Source organism: Tribolium castaneum, chromosome 6, assembly GCF_031307605.1.
Source record: "Tribolium castaneum strain GA2 chromosome 6, icTriCast1.1, whole genome shotgun sequence".
NCBI classification, from domain to species: Eukaryota; Metazoa; Arthropoda; class Insecta; order Coleoptera; family Tenebrionidae; genus Tribolium; species Tribolium castaneum.
Window position 1 is genome coordinate 2,673,490 of NC_087399.1, and position 22,402 is coordinate 2,695,891.

At 36.7% G+C, this 22,402-nt stretch overlaps 5 protein-coding genes across 15 annotated transcripts; 3 read left to right on the forward strand and 2 right to left on the reverse strand.

Moving 5' to 3' along the window:
* Positions 1-55: 55 nt before the first annotated feature.
* On the reverse strand, positions 56-22,221 carry Septin4 (Septin 4). 4 transcript variants are annotated; one of them, XM_015982872.2, is made up of 8 exons: positions 21,923-22,221; positions 21,806-21,870; positions 21,633-21,760; positions 21,423-21,585; positions 1,038-1,633; positions 596-761; positions 310-542; positions 56-256 (listed from the first exon to the last, which is right to left on the reverse strand). In XM_015982872.2, the coding sequence occupies exons 1-8, from the start codon at positions 21,955-21,957 to the stop codon at positions 197-199; spliced, it is 1,446 nt and encodes a 481-aa protein (XP_015838358.1). In that variant the 5' UTR covers positions 21,958-22,221; the 3' UTR covers positions 56-196. The 4 variants fall into 4 exon arrangements, with proteins under 4 accessions (XP_015838358.1, XP_008197182.1, XP_015838359.1 ...); XM_008198959.3 differs by lacking the exons at positions 56-256; positions 310-542; positions 596-761; positions 1,038-1,633 and adding exons at positions 16,928-17,113; positions 17,158-17,235; positions 17,282-17,493; positions 17,540-17,699 and having other exon boundaries at positions 21,923-22,220; XM_008198960.3 differs by lacking the exons at positions 21,423-21,585; positions 21,633-21,760; positions 21,806-21,870; positions 21,923-22,221 and adding an exon at positions 3,540-4,117.
* On the forward strand, positions 6,077-7,812 carry LOC655790 (esterase B1). 4 transcript variants are annotated; one of them, XM_064357252.1, is made up of 2 exons: positions 6,186-6,328; positions 6,388-7,812. In XM_064357252.1, the coding sequence occupies exon 2, from the start codon at positions 6,463-6,465 to the stop codon at positions 7,810-7,812; it is 1,350 nt and encodes a 449-aa protein (XP_064213322.1). In that variant the 5' UTR covers positions 6,186-6,328; positions 6,388-6,462. The 4 variants fall into 4 exon arrangements, with proteins under 4 accessions (XP_015838352.2, XP_064213322.1, XP_064213320.1 ...); XM_064357250.1 differs by having other exon boundaries at positions 6,200-6,397; positions 6,447-7,812; XM_064357251.1 differs by having other exon boundaries at positions 6,271-6,393; positions 6,447-7,812.
* Positions 7,994-16,933, forward strand: LOC103314076 (carboxypeptidase M). 5 transcript variants are annotated; one of them, XR_010334526.1, is made up of 10 exons: positions 7,994-8,130; positions 10,964-11,274; positions 11,391-11,524; positions 13,087-13,411; positions 13,479-13,508; positions 13,576-13,715; positions 15,923-16,078; positions 16,128-16,397; positions 16,466-16,584; positions 16,632-16,770. XR_010334526.1 is itself a non-coding variant. In XM_015982871.2 (10 exons), the coding sequence occupies exons 2-9, from the start codon at positions 10,968-10,970 to the stop codon at positions 16,578-16,580; spliced, it is 1,467 nt and encodes a 488-aa protein (XP_015838357.1). In that variant the 5' UTR covers positions 7,994-8,130; positions 10,964-10,967; the 3' UTR covers positions 16,581-16,584; positions 16,632-16,770. The 5 variants fall into 5 exon arrangements, 4 of the variants coding, with proteins under 4 accessions (XP_015838357.1, XP_015838354.1, XP_008197178.1 ...); XM_015982871.2 differs by having other exon boundaries at positions 16,476-16,584; XM_015982868.2 differs by lacking the exon at positions 16,466-16,584 and having other exon boundaries at positions 16,632-16,933.
* Positions 17,748-21,423, reverse strand: LOC103314077 (ras-related protein Rab-28-like). Its single transcript, XM_008198958.3, has 6 exons — positions 21,297-21,423; positions 20,369-20,481; positions 20,135-20,320; positions 18,169-18,289; positions 18,019-18,122; positions 17,748-17,974 (listed from the first exon to the last, which is right to left on the reverse strand). Exons 2-6 carry the CDS (start codon positions 20,441-20,443, stop codon positions 17,807-17,809), a joined length of 654 nt encoding a protein of 217 aa, XP_008197180.2. The 5' UTR covers positions 20,444-20,481; positions 21,297-21,423; the 3' UTR covers positions 17,748-17,806.
* IT (oxytocin/vasopressin-like peptide) lies at positions 20,622-21,275 on the forward strand. The gene is given in 3 exon segments (NM_001085362.1): positions 20,622-20,771; positions 20,817-21,024; positions 21,071-21,275. Coding segments are annotated over 3 exon segments (441 nt in total). The 5' UTR covers positions 20,622-20,639; the 3' UTR covers positions 21,172-21,275.
* Positions 22,222-22,402: the final 181 nt, after the last annotated feature.

Below are 22,402 nucleotides of genomic sequence, written 5' to 3' on the forward strand. Positions count from 1 at the left end.
GCTAGTCCAGGCTTCACCTTTTCAAAATAAAATGTTACCAATGAAACACGTCTCGTTCTAATAAATATTTATTCAAATAACATATAAAATAACATAAATCCAATATAAATATGGAAAAACGTGAAATTAAATTAAGTCTTTGGTAGGTAAAACATCAACTATAGCGCGTCTAATTGATTGAAGTTAATACTGCTGCTTAAGCGTTGCCTTTGAGTTTCTCTTGCATCTGGTTCAGCATTTCTTGCATTCGCCGGATCTGCAATAATGAACAGTTTATTAAAAAAAATTGATTACAAATGTGATGATTACTTCTTGGTCCTTTTGGAGCAGCAACCGGTCGGTTTCTGAGCAATCCGAGTCGTAGGGGGCTGAGTCCCTCTTCAACTTCCCCCTTTCCCGGGCGTGTTGCGAAATTTGCGAGATACATTGTGCTCGGAAATTCTCATAGTGAACATCTTCGGTGACATCTTTGAGATCTTGCATGTGCGTGGAGATTAGCATCGTTCTTAACTTAATAAAATCGCTGTGTTTCGGGTTTTCGACTAAAATTTTTTTTTGGTAAATTCAATGGTTTATTTTTTTGGTGTTTTTTTACCATCGACCACTCCCCATGGATATTGGCGCCCCCTGACTTTCCTACCAGCCACTTCTAAAATCGTGTTACTGCCAACAACAGCAAAGGGAACACTCGCTTTCAGTTCCCGGTCTTGTTGCTTGAATTCTTCGTCTTCGTCGCTGTCGCATTCGGGGAATTCGTACATCTGTAATTTCGCGAAAAATATTGTTTTTTCAGTAACAGATAAGATGCTATCAAATTGGGGTGATGGCGAACTTATCAACTTAAGCAAATATGCTCAAAAAGTAAAATCAACTGAAACTAACGTTTTATTCTTGCAAAACAAAAGTTGTGCTCATTTTTTTTCGCCGAGACTATTTTTTGAATTCAGAAAATCCTGTATTAACAGCACAGTTTACCCAAAACACGCACAAATATGTAAATAAAAGGTGAATAAACAGTAGTTTTTTCGTACGGTTACCTGAATTTCGTGCTCTCTAATATCGTTGATAATATTCTGCTTGAGCTTGGCGATCTCTGAGCTGGTGAGGCAGTCGGCCTTGGCGATGACCACCACGATATTGACTTTCTGGTGCAGCCGCTTCATCAGCTCCAGGTCCATCTGCCTCAGACTGTGTCCCCAAGGCGGGACAAAGTAGAGACAGCAATGGACCCGATTATCCTGGATATTCCGCCTATTTAGCCCGCTTTCGTCGGTGAAGTATTGTCTGAATTGATCGTCAATGTAGTTTGTGCACACTTTCCAGCTGTCTTCACAGTTAACAGCGTCTCCGAAGCCAGGTGTGTCGATTACGGTCAGGCGGAGTTTCACTCCGCGTTCCTCGATTTCCATCGTTTTTTTCTCGATGGAAGTCGTTTTCTGGATGCGTTCGCTGACATCGGGGATTTTGCGATTTTTGTAGAGGTCATCCAGGAACAGACTGTTAATCAGAGTGGATTTGCCCAAGCCAGACTCGCCCACCACCATAAGGGTGAAGTCGAAACCGCGCTTCACCGACTTGCGGTGGACTTGGTCCGGCAGGGTGGCAAAGCCGATGTAGTCGCGGTCGCTCCTATCTAGATAAAATAACAATTACATAAAAATGAATTCAAACAAGTTAGTTAATTAAAACATCCTGTGTTCGTGACGCAATGGAGTGTTACACTCGAAAGTAAAAGTTTTTGGAAATTGCAGATTCTGAAAGTAGACACAAAATGATGTCTAGTAATATCGGTCCGAGTTTTTTTAAATCGGTACTTTTTTAGTAATTCGGAAGTAAAATTACCGTTGGGGGCGCCACTGAGCTAGGTCGAAAACAGTAACCATAAATGGCGGGAAAATGTTTATTCGGATATTTTGAGCGTTGTATGAATTTTGGGGCTTCACAATTATTACATTGCCTATGCGAAATGATTATTGCATCTTTGATGCAAGAAACTTATGTTAACAAATAAGAGATGACGAGGAAAACACGAATAACGAATGACTGTTTGGTTCACTTTCTTTATTGGAAAATTATTACAAAGACATTGAAAAGCCTACCTTTTGGCATAATTTACGTTTAAATGTATCAGCAGTTGTTAATCTTTATTGTAGTTTTGTAGATTTACCGCAGCATTTCATGATTTTTTCAGTGGAAAATTCTAACCTAAAATTCATAACACTTCACTAATTTATTGGTTTCTTGAGCCAAACTTTGTGTTCGCTGTGATCCATTACTTATAATCTTTAATTAGACAACTGTTTGATAACACTTTGTAATCAAAATTTAAATATTTTTCACTTTTTATCCACTTTCAAGTTCCAACAATAAACACTTCATACCACGAAAAACTACAGAACCAAAGTCAACGCTAGTACGCACTTTTAAAGTAATTCTTTCTATTGTAAGTAATTAACACTATACACGCAAAATTGTTGAACAATTTATTAAATATCAGTTAAATGTGGCATTACGAAAATTTCTTTACTGTTTTCGACATAATTCAAAAGTCATCACCAGAGGGCGTCTAGTTAATTTTATTTCCGAATAATAGAAAATTCGCGCTGTGACGTAAGCAATGTCTCGACTAATGATTCGTCAGTCTTTCGCTGCATACAATTAACGCTACGACCTACGTTTGGGTAGGTAAACGTCAAATCCAAATGTCAAAACCGTGCGTTGTCGATTGTGACTGTGTTGTGTGCTAATATTTTGCAGGAGTTTGTGTTTTGGTCAAATGACTGCTCCTGCAGCACATCTGAAGTCGTATGTAAGACAACAGAGGCAGAAATTAAGAAAAAACGTACGTCTTTCAAGCTATCTTTGTTGGCCCAGTTTTCTATCTCAAGTTCTGTGACTGGCTGATTCAAAAAGGAACATTGCTGACGTCATGCCAGGAATTTTTACCTTTTCAATTATTTTTCTCCAAAACGATTGAGCTTTGATTAAAATAAAAAAATATGGGTCGCCTATTTTGTTGTTGGCTATCCGTATAAAAATTTTCATTTTTTAGTATAACACTCCATTGTACTAAAAAAATAAGTTCTGTTTTTGATTTTCGTTGATCCCATTATTTGCACATCTCTCAATTATGCGTTAACGACGTGAAGAAACAATCAATTAAATTCCTTGCCGGTTTATGGCTCGTTATTTGACTAATTTGCTCGTAAAAATTGTTAAGTGCGTTCTAGATACGGAATTTACATATTTTTGTTTTAGCTGTTAGAACACGTAATTATTTGCCAATTTCCCGTAAACACACCTCCGCAGCTCTCGTTGTCAATAGCGTTATCTCGTTTTGTAATAACAATGATAAATACCTCTAAGATTTCCAGTCATAGCTAGCACAGCGTTATTAAGTAGGAAATGCCTTCGTTTAGATGCCTATCTCGCGCTTAATTCGTACAGCACATTTAAATAACGGCTGTTGCATAACGAAACGAGTCAAGTTATTAACCGGAACAATTGTGAAAAACAACAATAGTGGAACGCATGCTTACCTGACATTGTTGGCTGATAAAAGCAAGACACAACACAACACAATTATCAGACCGCTACTGTTTTCATAATGTCACCGTTGTTAGCAGCATCAAACGTTTCGAAAGTGCCTGATGATGGACAAAACAAAGATTTCCCCTGCGGTGGGTGTAGCACCTAACTGCCGACGATCAATAATGGAGCCCTCGCGCTCTTTTTCAATTTCACACCCTCCACTGGATGCCAGGTGGAGGGGCAAATGGAATAGGAAGGGGGGACAATGCGAAATGCGCAAACGTATTTTAAATTTTGAAAATATTTATTAATTGAGTGAATAAAAAAAATTCCACTTGATGTTTACAATCATTATCACGACTTTGTGCTGTGATTGTAATCAAAATCGAATTTTCCAACAATGATAAAACACGTTATTGTCATTTTGTTTCCGTTCCTGAGTGCAGGAAATAATCATAATAATGAGGTTTTTTATCTTTTTTTGGGAAATGGATGAACTGACCGTGAAAATTTGGTAATTGTGCTAATTGATACGGTACATGTTTGCCCCCATTTGACAGTTTTTAGTGAAAGTTGCGATTCAACCTTTTTATCGGTTAAATTAAACTATGGGTTTTAACTACATGTTTTTTGTCAATAACTAATACACCGTTTTAATTTTTTTTTGAGTCGAGAGTATGGCATGACGAATTAAAATTAGATTGTTCTGAAGAAACCGCTAAGTGCCAGTATTGCCACTACAATAACACAGCTGTTGCTATAAATGTGCCCTTAATTGAAAGTCACAAAAAACCTCTGAATAATATTTCAACATCACGTAATGTTGGTCTCATCATAAACATTATAATAATAGTTGCACGAGATTTTCCGACATAGGGAAAATATCGGAATATAATATTCTACCAATTTTTGCAAAAATAAAAATTTCGGCATAAGGACACAATTAATATTTTCAGCACGTATTAAAACAAATAGAAAAAATGTTTCAACGTTAACATTAATGTTAACATTAACAGTTAAGTGTCTTTTACTGATTACCTACTCAAAAAATAATAATAAATTAATAACTAATTTAAACATTAAAAAAATTATTAACTATTGTCCAGTGGGCTAAACGTGCAGTTTTCTGCTAATAATGACTTTAATGTTATGCTTAGGCCATTGTTTGTCAGATAATCCAAATTTTAATATTTATGGCATATATTCAAATCCCTAGCTCTAACAAATGTGGTGGAGTTGCTAAGGATTACTATTTTAGCAACAATGGTGATTAAATAATGTACATTGTTGCTAAAAAAAATATCGAAATATTAACTCCATATATTTGAAACTTTATTTTTCTTAAACAATTTAATAATCTTTTACAAACAAAAAGAAAAAATAAAATAAATAAATAAATAATATAATTTTTTTGAGTTATTCATCTTTTAACAAACTCTTTAATTTTTTTGCGTTCATTTAAAAATTTAGTTTGGAACAAAGTTCGTTCAAAGAAAATAATAATAATGCTACTACAAAACATTAATTGTTAAATGTTTATCAAATTCAATTTCACAAGAACTATGTTCTCTTTTTGATAATTGTTAGTGGTTTCTTATGTTTGTTAAAACATTCCTGTTATAATAAAATTGTCACTTAGCATATTTTTTGTGTCCCGTCCGTAATCTCACTATTTCATCCACAATATTTCTATTATGAATAAAAAAGCTAGCACCTCTAACATAATTTTGTCCTTTTGAAAGTATTCGCAGATTTTTTTACCTATTTTAGACTCACGTTTTACTATTAAAAATAGGTACATGTGTCCCGTCCGTAATCAATTATTTATGACAATTTTGGGAAAGTTGGCGGCATGCATTTAAATTGTTAATCGTACAATACAGTGGTTTATGGATGTGTAAATAAATATCATCACTTTAACTATTACTATTTTTTTTTAAAGATAAGTCATTTTAAAAATAAAAGTTGCCGGAATTATGTCCCGTCCGTAATCAAGGAATGGCTGCGTGAAAGATTTTTTTCTTAAAAAAGAGCGAGTTTTAGTCAAAAATTCAAACTAGTACTTTAAAAACTAAGCAAAATCGAGCAACAAAAGTTTAACTTAGTCATCACTACGTCGAAAAATGCAAAAAATAGGGTCTTGCATTTAAAAAAACATACGTTTGAGTTATAACTTTTCAGAAAAAAAAATTACCAATATTTAAAAACCCGTAACAGACTTTACCAACTCACTGGGACACTTTGAATATTTACAATTCAAATAATACTTTCTATAACAGTCATTTATGTGTAACAAACGTGTAAAAGTGAATACCAATCGGTGATTGCTGTCACAAAAAATAGTCTGGTACCACGCCTTTTACTGGTACTTCACAAGAGCAACGAATTAAAATTTAGGTTGGCTATTGTTCGTCTTAATCTCACCTTTTCAAACGACAAAAATTAGCATAAAAATAAAAACGTCGTCTCCGATTAGCATCTGAACTACAGTTTTCAAACGCACAAAACGAATGAGAAATAGGTGACCGAAAAAATGATTTTTGGAACGTCAAAATTGTCACGACTGACAATTCAAATTCAAAAATGTAGTTTCGGTTAAATTAAAAATAAAAAAAAATAAATAAAACAAAAACAATGCCAAAATTACTCGTGACTATCGAAGAAGGCACACTGCGCGGCAAAAAATCAAAAACCTACCTCGGAGAAACGTTCCACAGTTTCTTGGGAATCCCCTACGCCGAACCCCCGATCGGGCCGCTGCGCTTCAAAGCCCCGGTCCCCAAACGCCCATGGCAAGGTATACGAAACGCCACCAAAGAAGGCCCAGCGTGCCCTTCACCTCACATGTTTTTCCAGTTCTACGTAGGTTGCGAAAACAACTGTCTGAACCTAAACGTATTCACGAAAAATTACAGTACGTTGCGACCGGTCATGGTGTGGATACACGGCGGCGCTTTCCTCATGGGCAGCAACACCAGGGCGGTCTTCGGGCCTGACTACCTCATGTCCGAAGACATAGTCCTGGTCTCAATCAACTACAGACTCGGAATACTGGGCTTCCTGTGCCTGGAGGACCCCTCCCTGGGCGTCCCGGGCAACGCAGGCATGAAAGACATGGTCCTGGCCCTGAAATGGGTCCAAAGGAACATCGCACACTTCAAAGGCGACCCGAAAAATGTGACCATTTTCGGCGAAAGCGCCGGCTCGGCTGCCGTCAATTACCTATGCTTGTCGCCCTTAAGTAAGGGACTTTTCCACAAAGCCATCGCCCAGAGCGGCTCACCCTTGAACTACTGGGCCTGCGGTTCCAGAAACGCAAAAACTGTTGCCCAATTCTTACGTTTTAATGACCCTAGCGAGGAAAAACTTTTGGGGTTTTTGCAAAAATTGTCGGCGAAAAAAATAGTAAGGGCACAGTTTCAGATCAAAAATTGCGAAGCTATGGCCCCTGATCAAGTGGCTGTGTTCGGCCCAGTGGTGGAGAAACCATCGGACGAACCGGCGTTTCTCCCGGAACCACCGATCGAGATTTTACGCAAGGGCAGCTTCAACAGTGTCCCTTTAATCATCGGGTACACGAGTAGTGAAGGGATTTTGTACCAGCTGGCAGTTAGGCTTTTCAAAACGCGGCCGGAAGTCGATTTCGGGAAGGAAATTCCGTACGATTTGAAAAAAACGCAAGAGTTGGCCCTCAAAGTACGGAAATTTTACTTCGGTGAGGGAGAAATTTCGCGGAATGGCGACCAAATGGTCACACTCAAGACTGACAATAACTTCGTCCATGGGATTCACCGACAGATCGCCTACATGAAAACGGCCAACAAAGCGCCGATTTTTCTCTACCGCATGTCACTTGAGACTAGCATTAATTTGATCAAAACCTTGTGTACCACAAAATGCCCCGTTTGTTCCTTCCTTTGCTTGTTTTTTTCCTACAAGTGCTGCACGTCAGGTCATTGCATTAGACGTGCGTTCCCCAAAAATCAATTGAGTGGTGTTTGTCACGGTGATGATGTTTCCTACTTGTTCAAATCGTTCGCCTCACCTCGCCTCAAAAAAGGCAGCATTGAGGAAATTTCCATCAGACGTTTCGTCAAGTTGTGGACGAATTTCGCAAAAACCGGGCACCCGACGCCGGTTAAAACCGAGCTGGTGGACGTGCTCTGGACGCCGGTGACGCCCGACTGTGATTTTTTTCTCGACATTGGGCGAGAGCTCAAGATGGGTAAGAACCCGGATTGGGAGCGAATGCAGTTCTGGGACCGTTTTTACCCTAATTAGGACTCGTCGCGCCGCTGGTGAAACGTTACCGTTAACATTCTTTGGTTTAGAAGAGATGGGATAATATGAAGGAATGAATTTTTTAACAAGGATGTGGTCGAATGAAACTTGTGTCTTTGTTGGAATTTTTCGTTTTTCAAGTTCATAGAGCAAGAGTGTGCCCTAGAAAAGCGCGAGATGCGCATGTAGAGGGGACTGTCCAGTGCCTGCCTTGCAGGTGTAAGGCTCGTTCACTTTGGTTCGGTGTTTCGCGTTTTGTGGTAGTGTGGCCTGGACGGAGAAAAATCAATTGGTGGATTTATGACACAAGGAGCAAATGTAAGTGCTGGCGCAATTTCCGTATTGACTTGCCATAGACCTAGAAAAGTAGCCTAGACCTCTGTACTGCAATGACAATAAAAATTCGGACGGGGAAAATGTCTCATTTGTGTGTGTTAGATGGAACAGTTTCTTTTTCTGTTATTTTCATTTCACTTTAATAGTGGGTACGGTCGTTTATTATTATTTACTTAATACAATGCTTTAGGAAGAAAGTTTGAAAATGGCATGATTTCGATTTGTGGAAAATTGTAACATGGATGATAATCATCGGGGCGTGAGGGTTATTATTGCAAGGCGAAATTAGTAAAAAATTAGTCATGAGTTCTGCAATTGCATTCGTAATAATACTGCCTGCGGGCGCGTGTGGTGTGCAATTTTACGCTGTTCCCGTTGTTTTTTCCGCAGAAGATTAATTAAAGTAAGAATTTTTTTCTTATTTCACGAAGAATTACGATTATTATTGCATAAAAAATGTAACTAAACTTTTCTCAGTCACGTGTACCACAAGAAAATGTTTTTAGCAATTTTTATCCTACTTCAGCTTGGTGTACGGATGTATGAGTTAGGATACGGAACCACGTACTAATAAAACGTTCCTGTCCTCAATAGTTCCGTTAATGTCGCCAGAGAGCGTCTAGTTTTCAGAGCAATTAATTTGGAAAAATGGTTGTATTTGCATAACGGTTAACACACCAAACGAAAAAATACAAGCAAAATCCTTAGTAACAAGGCAAAAATTTTATCGTAAACTATATTTAAAAAAATTTCAAACCTTTTCAAATATTTTTCAAAACGCTGCGAATACCGTTATAGATACAAGAAAAAACTTAAGGATAAAGTTGTAGAGAATTAAATTTCCTACAAAAAAGTCCGCGAGACTATATCTTTATCTTCAACGATTTAGGCCCTAAAGACTTTCAAAGACGCTGAAGTAACGGATTTGCTTCATTTTGCCGGAGATCAAGTGTTGGAAAGTTAATTTATACCTAAACCCTTGAAGATAGAAATATGGTGTCGCGGACTTTTTTGTAGAAAATTTAATTCTTTACAACTTTGTTCCTTACACTTTTTTCGTATCTTCAACCGTATTCGCAGCGTTTGCAAAAATATAGGCTGAGACGCCTTTGAATATATATGAATATGTTTTGAATAACTCGTCAGTTTTTCTATCTGTGAACAGTGCAAATCTCAATATATTTCTTCATTTTTTCCTAGTAATTAGTGAATTGGTTGACTTTAAATTAATTTAAAACGATTTTTTTTACTTTTTATGAGTTCAGAAAATCCTGGGATTTTGTATCTCGTTTCGTCTCCTAACTTATAGTCCTCCGTAGCCTGGAGTTACGTTTGTGCTAAATAACTGTGGAACATTTAAATTTAGTTTTATTTTTTTTAAGTAATTTTCCTCCTTTCTAAATAAAAAAAACGTATGCCTTCTTTTGGTTTATTCTGCATTGTAATTAAAAAAGTTGCGAATGCAAGACACTTTTCATTCACTGTGTGTAGTTACAGACAATTACTTTTTCCACCATAATTATCACAATAATTACCTACACCTACAGCGTAAATTGTTTAATGCAATTAATACGTTAACTAGGATGTAAAGGACAGCACTGATAGTTGTTCTAAAATTGAAAAGGGAAAAGATAAAGAAAAGTGGTGATTTCTGGTTGCGCTCTAGTGTTGTTATTACAAAATAAATTAACATAATAATTTCGGAACTCGCAAACAAATGCAAAAAACTTGCTGAAGGTTTTCACGTCAACTGGTTCATCATTGGTGTTTGTTGAACTGGTTTCTCAATACCTAATACCTGTATAATTCATAACATTTGGTTTTCCCTACTCTCTAATTTAACAGTCAGATTTGGAATAATCATAATATCGCAAATGGTTTCTTATTCAAATGGTTTTAACGGGACTATACCAAGTCTGTATTCACTGTTAGGTGTAACAAAATTATGTAAATTAACTGAATCATTCCCTCAACGGAAAAAAATCCCTAGTGAAAAGAATCGGAGAATACATTAACATTATTCTTTAGACGTATTACACAATTACGATAGTTTCGGTATTCCCATTAGCAACTATCAAGCGAAAAAAGTAGGTTCTTAAATAATCGAATTTGAGATAAACATTATTGCAAAGATTTTATTGAAAAACACGACCTTTGTGGCAATTTTTTGATTAGTAAATTAGCACAAATATTCCGAAATTTGCTGTAAAAGAAAAATAAAGCAACAAACGTATTTATTTGATCTGTGACCCAATTTTTCAAACCCAAAATTTTGGTATTCTTCAAACACAATTAAACTATTATAACGGAAGTGCGAGCGGAAACACAAAATCGAGGCTGCTCATTGCTTTTTGTGACACCTTTCTTTAATGTTAGCAGCAAACCAACTTTCCATGTGAGTAACGATTATCAAAGAAAGCGTGAAAAACCACTGGTACAAAAAACAAACAATGAAAGAGATGCACGGACAAGTTGGTGGAATTTATCTCTAATTATAAACTTGACTTTGTTTTGCTAAACCTGGGAATCCCCCAAACATTTCCGTCGCCAACTCAGCTATTTTTTCAAATTTCAACGTTTCATAAAGTTATTACGTATTTTTAAAAACTGGAACTAACGGTAACTCAGTCTGAATTCGGCTGAAACTGGATCCGGTGACCGTGCGTGGGTTGATGGGACATCAGCTGATCGAAGGGCCTTGACCCAGGACGGTCACAGACACGCGCGATGGTCGCCTCGTAGCCTAGTTTCATCCAGTGGCGTACCATAAATAACTACACTGCGCGACACAGAAATTGTGATAATTTTTTTCCAGAATTATGAATCTGATACCATGGGTCCTGTTGGGGTTGATATCGTGGACGTCAGCCCAAGGGGAACTCCCCGCATCCGAGGACAAGCCGAATGAGGCGAAACTAATGTCCAAGATAACAGTGGGCAATGCTCCCATCGAGCAGAGGAATTATCAAGTCGCGCCCTCGCCCTACAATTTACCAGAACAAAGCGAGCCCTACAATATCGCCTACGAGTACCATAATTACGACCAAATGACTAAGTTTCTCAGAGCGACAACGTCCAGATATCCCTCGTTGACTGCGCTGTACTCGATTGGAAAGTCGGTGCAAGGTTCGTGTTTCACGAAAAAGTAACACTTCGTGTTACTGCATAGGTGTACAAATTTTTCGACCACCTGGGTGATCTGAATAGCCACAAATCTTTATTTCCGTTCTTTTATGTTTCAGGGAGAGATTTGTGGGTGATGGTAGTCTCAGCCTCCCCTTATGAACACATGATTGGAAAACCCGACGTTAAGTATGTTGCAAATATGCACGGAAACGAAGCCGTGAGCAGGGAACTTATGCTACATCTGATTCATGTAAGAATTTTTTTCTCCCTTGAGGGGAAATACCGGGTTCGTCAAGTTTTACACTCAGGCACTTTTCACCTCTTTGTAATTTATCTACAATTTAAAAAAAAATCGTATGTGATTTTATTGTATAGAAGAATGATTTGACCAATTTTTAAAATGATTACTGTATGGTGTGTTTTTTCACTTTCGCTTAGTTAACTATAGTCTAATGTTAACGATCTTTTGTCCATAGGTGTATTTTGAGGTAGTGCATCGAAGTGCCTAATTAAATTTTTGAGAAAATGTGTCGTTGATTTTTACTTTCTGTTTTGATATTGGGGCAGCTTTTTTTCCCATGAATTTTGGTAAAATTGCAAATCACTTCCACAAAAGGTCTCCATCAGGGTGGTGGTTTTCAAAAATATATTGCATTTGTCGTAAAACTGGCACGCGATCATTGTTGGGTCTGAAGGTTGAGGCAGCTGGTAAGAATTTTCCAGGCCCGGATTACCATTTATTTTATCTGTTTACTCTAAATGGAATGTTAATCTTTAAATCTTACGGCAAGGGTTCATGCGAATTGTAAACGAAGAATTCCTTTGTGCTTAGACCAAAATAGTCATCAATTTGAACTTCTGATGTAATTTTTTAATAAAAACATTTTAACACGTTAGTGTGCTTATTCCGGTCCTGGCTTTAAAACCGCCCATGGGACCGTGCCGCTAGTTGTAAAATTTCTGCAGTCATTACTGTTATTGGGGTAGGTAGTGGGTTCTTTTGTAGCGGAAATTTATCACTACTCAATCTTGTCCCTCATAAATTATATTGAAATTTCCGATGAATAATATCAAAATGGCTTTTAATCCAATTCTAACGATTTTTTTCAAGTCAAATTTTTGCAGAATAATTTTATTTCGTATTTCCGATCCATTGGTGTAAAAAACAGCTAATGTGATTTTTTGGTCAAATGGTTTTTTTCTTTTTTATTGGACAAATAAATCAATAGAAAAAATAATTTTTTTCCTAGCAAGATTCCATATCAGTGCAGTGGAATATATTTATTTCATTTTTTTTTCTCACTTCTAAGGGGTGTAAAGTGCCTGAGTGTAAAACTTGACGAACCCGGTATATATTATATACACCGTTCACGATTGTTTTAAATTCGGACTATCTATGAAAATCTGACATTTTATTTGGCAGTACTGTGAGTTGTCATAAGAAATTTATTTTGGGTTATAATTGATGACAACCAAGGACTGTTGTCAGTTTGCTTCGTTTTTTAAATAAATAATTGAATACGTTTTTATTGTTATTCTACTCATTATCATTAGTTAATAAAGTCGGGTCTATTTTTTTGCATCCTTCAAAGCATCTTTTGATATACACTTTCTTATCAACAGAAATTATTTTCGACATTTTAAATTAATAAGCAGCAGAACTGACAACACAGCAAATTTTTGACAAGGCAACGTCATAAAGACAGCACCTGACAGGACCTGAGGCCAACCTAACAAAAATATATCTACGCCTGCTGAGAATTTAAAACAATCGTGAACGGATAATATATAATATTTTTTCTGCTTGGGTAGCACCTGGTGACCAACTACCACACGGACCCTTACATCCGCTGGCTGATGGACAACACCAGAATCCACATCATGCCCTCCATGAACCCCGACGGCTTCGAGGTGGCCAAAGAGGGCGCCTGTGACGGTGGTCAAGGTCGTTACAACGCGCGCGGTTTTGACTTGAACCGCAATTTCCCCGATTATTTCAAACAAAACAATAAACGAACGCAGCCAGAGACAGAAGCGGTCAAAGAATGGGTTTCCAAAATCCAGTTCGTTTTGTCTGGGAGTTTGCACGGTGGCGCTTTAGTCGCCAGTTATCCCTTCGATAATACTCCGAATTCACGTAAGTTGGATGCAACTGTTCTTGAACTTTTTTACTTTATCATTACACTAGTTATTTATGCTGCAAGGACTGTGTAGGTCTTCAGCATTGTGTTCTTGTAAGTTGTGATTGCAACGATTTGGTTTTGTGGTGTTGGGAGATAATAAAATTAACAGAAATTAAAGTGTTTCAGAGCTACGCGTCCTCACCGTCTCTTACACCAGACGATGATGTTTTCAAACATTTAGCGCTGACTTATTCCACGAATCATGCGAAGATGAGTCGCGGAGTTGCGTGCAGGTCGTCACAGCAGGGATTCAGAAGGGTAATTTTTCGGAACTTGTTCCTGTTGTTTTTATTTCTTTCGTATTTCTTTTCTATTTCCAAGATTCTTATAATAGTTTTACATTCGGAATTTGATCAGATGCCATGCCAGAATTTTTTAAATTTGTTTTATTGTTTCAATTCTCTCTCATTCGATCATAAAAATTATTGCACAATTACTAGCATAATTATAATGTTTTCTTATTTTTGAATTTTTCTAGTTGTCTTCGCCAGTCTTTATTACGCTTATCTTTATAAATACAGTTCTATCGACAAAAAGCACATTAAAATTTCTAGAAAATACACTGATAAATTCCAATTCATTAGATTTATGTCATGATAATTCAGGCAAAACTGTCTCCATGCATCATTACTTGTACGCTTTTCTTTAAATACAAATGGACATTTTCATTTTTTTTCATTAATTTCGTGTTTTATTTTCTATAATCTATATTGGAATCGAGTCCACTCTATTTTCCTTCCTCATTGTTTCGTTTCTCTTCGTTTTTTGTCCTTTTGTTTCTTCTTTTTATTTAGTATACAGGTTTCCATAAAAACTGTTTAAATTTTTTTTATTTTTACAGAAACTTTTATGGCTTTTCTGTTTTTCTTTCCTCATTTCGTTTCATTTATTTATTTATTTATTCGATATTTTCCGTTCATTCCATTTAAAATAAATCTGTTTCCTACTATGCTGTGGAAAATTAAATATTAAATTTTTCAGTTCTATTTTCAGCTCTTTTGAGAGAGTATACTCTAGATTTGTGACTTCTTACTATTTTCTCTTGATGTTTCGGTGTCGTCTTTTTTTTACTGATTATTCTTGCATAAACTTTGTTGAAATTATCCTTATTCTTCTATAATTTATTCGTTTCCTTCCTTGATTATTTCGAATTTTCTTATCTATTCCTTTTATTTCTGTCACTTTGTTTTCACATTTTTTTGTTTGAATTGGATATTATTTACTGTATGTCCAACTGTATTAATTTTTTTCACTTAAACCTTTTTCGTCATTTCTTTTTTATTCTTTCGTCTTCCTTCCTATTTATTTCGTTGCGGTTGTCCTTCTTCCTCTTAATTATTTAGATAATTCTACACGTTTTCCTGCTTCAGTTTTTGTTTCCATTTTTTTTTTTGACTTATGTATTGTTTCTCTTAAAACATTTTTCTTCTATCATTTTTTGGCACATTCTTTTTCCTCTTCCTCCCTTAGTAGAAATTTCTTCCATTGCTTTTCCTTTTTTATTGTTTTCATTGCAATCTTTTCTTTTTTATACCTTCATTTTTATTCTTCATTATTTCATGTCTCTTTGTTTTTTCCCCTTTTGTTTCTTCCGTAAATTTAACTGTTTCAACATTTTTACTTTTACAGAAATTTTGCTTCAATTCAAACATATTCACTACTTTTTCTCCTTTTTTATTATATTTACAACACTCCTTTATGACTTTTCTGTTTTTCTTTCCTTATTTCGTTTCATTATTTATTTATTATTTTCCATCATTCCATTTATAATAAATTCGTTTCCTACTACGCTGTGAAAAATTAAATATTAAATTCTTCAGTTTTATTTTCAGTTCTTTTGAGAGAGTATACTCTAGATTTGTGACTTCTTACAATTTTTTTCTTTTTTTCTTACTGATTATTCTTGCATAAACTTTGTTGATATTATCCTTAATCTTCTATAATTTATGCGTTTCCTTTCTTGATTATTTCGAATTTTCTTATCTATTCTTTTATTTCTATTTCTTTGTTTTCACATTTTTTTGTTTTAATTAGATATTATTTACTGTCTGTCCAACTGTGTTAATTTTTTTCTCTTAAACCTTTTTCGTCATTTCTTTTTTAATGTTTATTTCGTTGCGGTTGTCCTTCTTCCTCTTAATTATTTAGATAATTCCACACGTTTTCTTGCTTCAGTTTTTGTTTACAATTTTTTTTTTTTTGACTCACGTATTGTTTCTTTTCTTCTATCATTCTTTGGCACATTCTTTTTCCTCTTACTTCCTTAATAATCTTCCATTGCTTATCATTTTTAATTGTTTGTATTGCAATCTTTTCTTTTTTAAACCTTCATTTTCATTCTTCATTATTTCGTGTCTCATTGTTGTCTGATCCTTTATTTCTCTTCTATTTATCTATTTAGGTATTTCAACATTTTTTACAAAAAAATATTATTATTTATTGTTTCTTCGTGATATTCCTTCCAGGGAATTACAAACGGTGCCGAATGGTACCCCCTGACTGGAGGCATGCAAGACTTCAACTACGTCTGGTACGGCTGCATGGAGGTGACTCTCGAAGTCTCCTGTTGCAAATATCCCCCCGCAAACGAACTACCAAAATACTGGGAGGACAATCGCATGGTAAAACTCCTTTCGGCAAAAAACCCACTTCAAACGCATAAAATTCCAGTCCCTGATTAAATTCCTCGCCGAAGCCCATCGTGGCGTCCACGGGTTCGTCATGGACGAAAACGGCAATCCGGTCGAAAAAGCCTCACTCAAAATAAAAACTCGCGATGTGGGCTTCCAGTCGACGAAATACGGCGAGTTCTGGAGAATCCTCATGCCCGGAGTGTACAAACTCGAGGTTTACGCCGACGGTTACGTGCCCCGAGAGGTGGACGTCATGGTGGTGGAGCAACACCCCACGCTTGTGAACGTGACTCTGCACGCAGCCAAGGTACGAATGAGGCTGGTAGTTAGGGGGTGATTGATGGGTGGTGGTGGTGGCACACCTGTTGTACATAGTGTATTTCAGCCTGGGCAAAGTTTTAAAAGACCGGTCACTTCTCCCCCGATCACTATGCTCTCGCCAGAGGCGGCACCCTCTTCAAACGTTGACTTTTCCTTCCCGCAAGACTAACACTGTATATTTTGCACCAGTTGTGGGTTTTTGACCATTGTGATTTTGTAGAGGAAGGATGGGAATTTTTATCGGCCGCAGCAACAGCAACAACCGTTTTACCACCGGCAGCCGGTGCCGCATCCCCAGCAGCCGGGCTTCATTTCTTCCATAACTAGCGGGTTCAACAACCTGGTTAATTTCTTCGGATGAGTTAACGTATTGATACGTTCTGCATTATTTATTTTGTATTTATGAGTAGGTTTCCTAAGTCTCAGGTTGCTCAAGGAGCTTTTATGTTCAAAATCAAACGTTGTTGACTTCCCTGTTACAGACTGTTAATAATGTTAAGAAATAAAGTAGTACACTATCTAGCTAGTGTTTTATTGAACGGGAGAATTACACTGTTTCGGGAGGAGACGCTTCTTTGGCCTTGTGAAAGGCGGCGATCAGAGCAGTGAGTTGTATGTTTTCGTTGGCCCCTTGGACTAGACGATATTCAATCTCCGCCAGTTGATTTAACAGCGACAACATGATCTCAAGCGGAAATTCAACTGAAACAACTCGATAAAATCAAGCGACCAAGCGCCAAACTCACTTCTATGAACGTAACGGTGGACTTCCGTAATGATATCATTCAAAGCCAAGCCTTTAACCCCCTTCAGTTCCTTAATATCTAAAAATCAAGCGTAAAAATTGCCCCACAAACTTTTGTACTACACTTTTAAAGGCAGTTTGGAAGTCCTGGTTAAGTAGCCATTTGACAATACTTTCAATATCGTTTTTCAAAGGGTGTCCCACGCACGTGTAGACGTTATCCTCCGTCACGTTTTGATAAGCCAACCACGTGCTCTGGAGCACATTTAACACTTTCCGCATGTCGCCGTTTGCCAAAGTGAGAAGCGCTTGTTTGCCATCGTCTGTCACCTTAACCCTTGAAACCCAAGCTGTATTGTTGTAACAACAAGCGCAAAAACTACTTCTCCTCATCGATGACATAACTCAACCGTGGCAGAATCTGTTCGGGGGCCAGTGGGGCGAACCTAAACCTCGTACAGCGTGACTGTAGGGCCGGAATAATCTTACTCAAGTAATTGCAAATTATGCAAAAGCGCACGTTTTCCGTGTACTTCTCGATGACTGAAAGAAACAAAACCGCAACTAACACTTGCAACAATACACAAACAATAAATTGAACAAATCCAGTTTGAAAATTTATTTATTAAAACGTAAAAACATGGAAGCTTCTATTGCAAGCAACAGACTGACGAGTTCGTTGTGGGAACAGCTGTCATTTGCTCGGCCGTAGCTGGGATTAGCTCGGCTTTGACGATTGATTCCTGGTGCTCTTTCTCAATGCGGGTCAAAGGAATACCGAAATGTTTAGTGATCAAGTCCATTAAACTCGCGTTGACCTGGAGTTAATGATTAGGCGGGTTAATGGCAATTGGCTACTAACAGATTCTCCCGTTTTCGCAGACACGAGGAAATTAGACAGGCGATAGTCTTGGACAAAGTGTTTAGTTTTGTCCAAACGCACCGCTCTTTGGTGCTCCAAGTCGCCTAAAAGTTAGCACTCAAAGTGGGAAACACACAAGTGGGGGGTTACATTTATTTCCGACAATTGCACAAATTGGGGGGTTTTCAACCGCTCGCCGGATGGCGTCTATCCACATGGACAGGCAGTCGAAACTTACCGAGTTTGTTATGTCGTACACTAAAACTATCAACTGGAAAAAGAATGGCACATTTAGGTGAAAATTACGCAAATTATGAATTTATCATAAGCTTGAGTTCCTTTACAATACAATTATCGTTTTTTTTTTAAATTCCAGGATTATTAATTATTCATTTGTGGCACATTACTTATGTAACATGAAAATGATGTTTTCACAGTTTCAATACGTGTTTCTTTTGCATTGATTAAACGTATCTAGCCTTGCAATTTCTTCGATCTTTTCCATTACCAAAGACTGGTCAATACTTCGGTCAGTTAATACATTAAATAAAACGTTTATAACAATTTTTTTGTTTTTCATGTAGTCAATAAAAAAAACTAACTCAATGAATGAACAAACGATTGCCTAATACAGGGAGAGTTCGCTAAAATATTTTTATTACATTTCAAGAACTACAATTTTTTGTAAATAAAATTACGTAAATAAAAATATTAATTAAGCAAAATTTTATGATGCTTAAGTAATATTTTCAGCCAAAATAGGGGTTTATTAATTAATTAATTTCAATCATAAGGTATCGTAGGAGAATTCTGGAAAAATTAACATCCATGTAGAGATAAAGTATTTCGTGAAAAACGAGGCACTTTGCACAAATTATTAGATTTTATTTTCAGTTTTTATGAACACAGTATCAGTGGAAATAAATTTTCCTTTAAAAGAACTTAACACCAATCAAACTGTTTGCAACCTACGATTAGAGAAAGTTGAAACATGATCAAGAAAAAAAAAACAAAGTTATTACGGACGGGACATAAAATGACTTCACATTTTACTGTTTAAAAACAGTCTTTATAAAATTCTGACAATTTAAAAGGCATTAATAAAAGGTGGAACTTGTTGAAACTTTTGATTTTATTTTTCGTTTACACATAACGGATGGAACAAAAAAATTTTGTGTGTCAAAATACCTGAAAAATTTATTCAGACCGGTTTAATTATTAAAGACTTCAACAATATCAAAATTAGACAGTAGAAATTAAAATTTCTTGGCCTTGTTTAACGACGTAAGAAATAAGAACAACATACTGTATTTTCACATGGATAACAACCAGCTGTGAAGTTGTTAGGTTGGTACGCCATGCCTAGTTTTTTTAGTATACCGATTGGCAGTACTAATTCATTATTGTCAAAATTTGACACTTGGCACAAGCGCAGAAAGGAAAATTGTAATTTCAAACTGAAATTTTAAAAATAAGCAGCTAAAAGTCTATAAAGAAACGAGCAATACTAAATGTTGATGTAAAACAAGCAATTATAAAATGCCACGCAAAAATCGAGCAACTTTGCCGAGGCGTTTTAAAAAGAACATTGAAGATAACAGTAAAAAATGTTTTCTCGGTAATTTTCCATTTTTCCTTTTTCTACCTACCATACTTGTTCTTTATCTAACTCCTGCTAAACGTTTTTCACCTACCAGTGCTCAAAATTCCAAGTTCGAAAAATTTTAACGCAATACCATGGGAAACTTTTCTCCCTCCACGCGAAATTCAAATTTTTATTAAAACAAATTATTAGTCTTAATACCCTGTTTTTGGACCAGTTTCATAACTTCACAGATTTAATTTAAGTGAATAATTAACAGATTTTAAAAACTTTCGAGTTTCTAACCTATATTTGTCTGTTCTGACAAATTTCTCACTAGAAATTACTAGAAACAATAGCGAACCGGCTTTATATGTTTGCAATAACGGACGGGACAGCAAAAGTTACGAAGATAAAAAATAATATTACTACTCAATTTAACTAAAAAACACTTCAAAAATTATTCAACAGTTGATATACTTTTAGCAAACTCTCCTTTTTATTTACAATTTCGATAGAAAAAATACTACGTACATTTGAATTGAATAGATAATTTCCTAGCATATGTCCTCTAAATTCATTACCACCAACATCAGTGATCCTCACAGTGATTTCCTGACGACCTGGTAGCGAAATTCGCCGAATATAAAAATCCGCACCAACCGTTTGATTATACTGTCTTGTAAAATCATCATAACAGAATCTCCTAATTATGCTTGTCTACAATTAATTCCAAAAAATAAGCTAACTCATAAAAACTGGACAAACCTTTCCAACACTGGGCTCCCCCACAACAACAATTTTCAATTGTCTCCCGACACTTTCCTCCTCCGAATCCGACATACTCGCACCTTATTACCAATGCATTTCACAAAAATCACCTTATAAGAAACGCATATTAGAAGCCACCAATCACCATAACAAAACAAAATCTCTTGAGTGCTTTTTAAAATTCGCAGTGCACACAAAAACACATCCACAAGCACAATATAAAAGCGAAGCCCCAACACAACCAACCACTGCACCACAAACCGCCACAATGTCCACAATCATCACTTCGATCATTTTACTCGTTTTGAGCGAATCTTTAGTTTCAGGATGTCTCATTACCAACTGTCCTCGCGGCGGCAAACGGAGCAAGTTTGCCATAAGTGAAAACGCCGTCAAACCGGTAAGAATTTTTTTTTGGTAAATAAAACAAAAAATAATTTGCCAGTGTGTGAGTTGCGGTCCCGGCCAAAGCGGGCAATGTTTCGGCCCCAGCATTTGCTGCGGACCTTTCGGGTGTCTTGTGGGAACCCCCGAGACGCTGCGTTGCCAACGTGAGGGCTTTTTCCACGAACGCGAGCCCTGCATTGCCGGCAGCGCCCCCTGCAGGAAAAACACAGGGCGGTGCGCTTTCGACGGGATTTGTTGCAGTCAAGGTAATTTTATTAACTTTAATACAAAATAATAGTAATAATATTTCAGACTCTTGCCATGCGGATAAAAGCTGTGCCAGTGACGATAAAAGTCCGATAGATTTGTACACTCTCATTAATTACCAAGCTGAGTTGGCTGGTGATAAATAAAAAAATCAATAATTAAGCTTATTTCGCAAGTCATGACAAATTAATGTCTTGTTATTTAAGTGTGTGAAGAACTTTTGAGCAATTGTCAATAAAGCGGTATCAGTAGTTGAATGTTTTATAATTACCCCTTGTACACATATCACTCATGGATTAGCACCTTGTACTGCACTTTGTAAATGGTAAATGGTAATTAAGTAGTAAGGTGCTATTAGCAACTTCCATACAAACATTAACAACCTAACCCTACTTACTTCTCCTGAGGGCGTTTTGGGCGTCCATGGTCATTGCGTCCGCTTCGTCCAAAATAATCAGCTTGAAGCCTGACTTGAAAATTGTGCGTGTGCTCGCAAACGTGAGAATTTGTCCCCTTACAATACCAATGCCCCGGTCATCAGAGGCATTCAATTCCAAAACCTTTAGAAATTATTTTAAAATCGTTCAATTCTCGTAAATAAATTTACCATTGAGGAAAACTGGGCCGGGGTGTAAAGCTGGCGGGCGCAAGCCAGAATAGTGCTAGTTTTGCCCGTTCCAGGGGGGCCATAGAACAACAAGTGGGGGACCTGGTCCTCCCTAATAAATTTACCGACTGAAAAAAATAATGAACAACGGTTTGGGCACTAGTTGTGCTTACTTGTCTTGATAATATCGTCGTGAGACACCAAGTCGTCCAGACTGCTGGGGCGGTATTTTTCGACCCTTTTGCGTAAAACGAGTTAATTGTGGTTACAATGTAAAGAATTGGGCTTACCAAGGCAAATTGACGCGTGTCTCGCTTTTAACCATCGTATAATTTTGAAAAATGTAAAACACACAGTAACACTTAACCTCGCTTTTTCAAGTTTGGCGAATTGAAAGTTAGGGCAAGTCCAGGCAAATGTGGGTGATAATTTTCGCTTTTTGCTACACCGAGTGTTAATTTTGAAGGTACAGTGCTCACTAACACTCGGAAAACTAACAGGAAAATGAAAAACTATGAAAGCAAAGGCGCCAAAATCTGGCGGAATGTGGCACAGAATTGCCAATCGTCACTCGAATCAAACTCAAACCGGTTTTGAGTTTTTGGTCTTAGTTAAAATTTTGTGGCATGTTTAGGCGTCCTATTTATAGTATGCATGGACCCTAATCAATTTTGCGTTTATGAAACCACTAATAATGATAATAAAGTTGATTTCAAATTGATGGAAATTTTGTTACGTTGGCTAATCTGGGTATGTTTTTAAAAAAATAG

What these genes read in the sequence shown, in the direction of transcription:
- LOC655790 (XM_015982866.2), top strand. Translation starts at nt 6,166, where the DNA reads ATGCCAAAATTACTCGTGACTATCGAAGAAGGCACACTGCGCGGCAAA.
- LOC103314076 (XM_015982868.2), top strand. Translation starts at nt 10,968, where the DNA reads ATGAATCTGATACCATGGGTCCTGTTGGGGTTGATATCGTGGACGTCA. An exon ending in ACTGGGAGGACAATCGCATG is followed by an intron (nt 16,079 to 16,127) that starts GTAAAACTCCTT and finishes ATAAAATTCCAG; the next exon opens with TCCCTGATTAAATTCCTCGC. An exon ending in TGACTCTGCACGCAGCCAAG is followed by an intron (nt 16,398 to 16,631) that starts GTACGAATGAGG and finishes GTGATTTTGTAG; the next exon opens with AGGAAGGATGGGAATTTTTA.
- LOC103314077 (XM_008198958.3), bottom strand. Translation starts at nt 20,443, where the DNA reads ATGTCGGATTCGGAGGAGGAAAGTGTCGGGAGACAATTGAAAATTGTT. An exon ending in GGGAGCCCAGTGTTGGAAAG is followed by an intron (nt 20,321 to 20,368) that starts GTTTGTCCAGTT and finishes AATTAATTGTAG; the next exon opens with ACAAGCATAATTAGGAGATT. An exon ending in ATTATCTATTCAATTCAAAT is followed by an intron (nt 18,290 to 20,134) that starts GTACGTAGTATT and finishes TTCTTTTTCCAG; the next exon opens with TTGATAGTTTTAGTGTACGA.
- Septin4 (XM_015982872.2), bottom strand. Translation starts at nt 21,957, where the DNA reads ATGGTTAAAAGCGAGACACGCGTCAATTTGCCTTG. An exon ending in ACACGCGTCAATTTGCCTTG is followed by an intron (nt 21,871 to 21,922) that starts GTAAGCCCAATT and finishes TTTACGCAAAAG; the next exon opens with GGTCGAAAAATACCGCCCCA. An exon ending in TCCATGGGGAGTGGTCGATG is followed by an intron (nt 543 to 595) that starts GTAAAAAAACAC and finishes AAAAAATTTTAG; the next exon opens with TCGAAAACCCGAAACACAGC.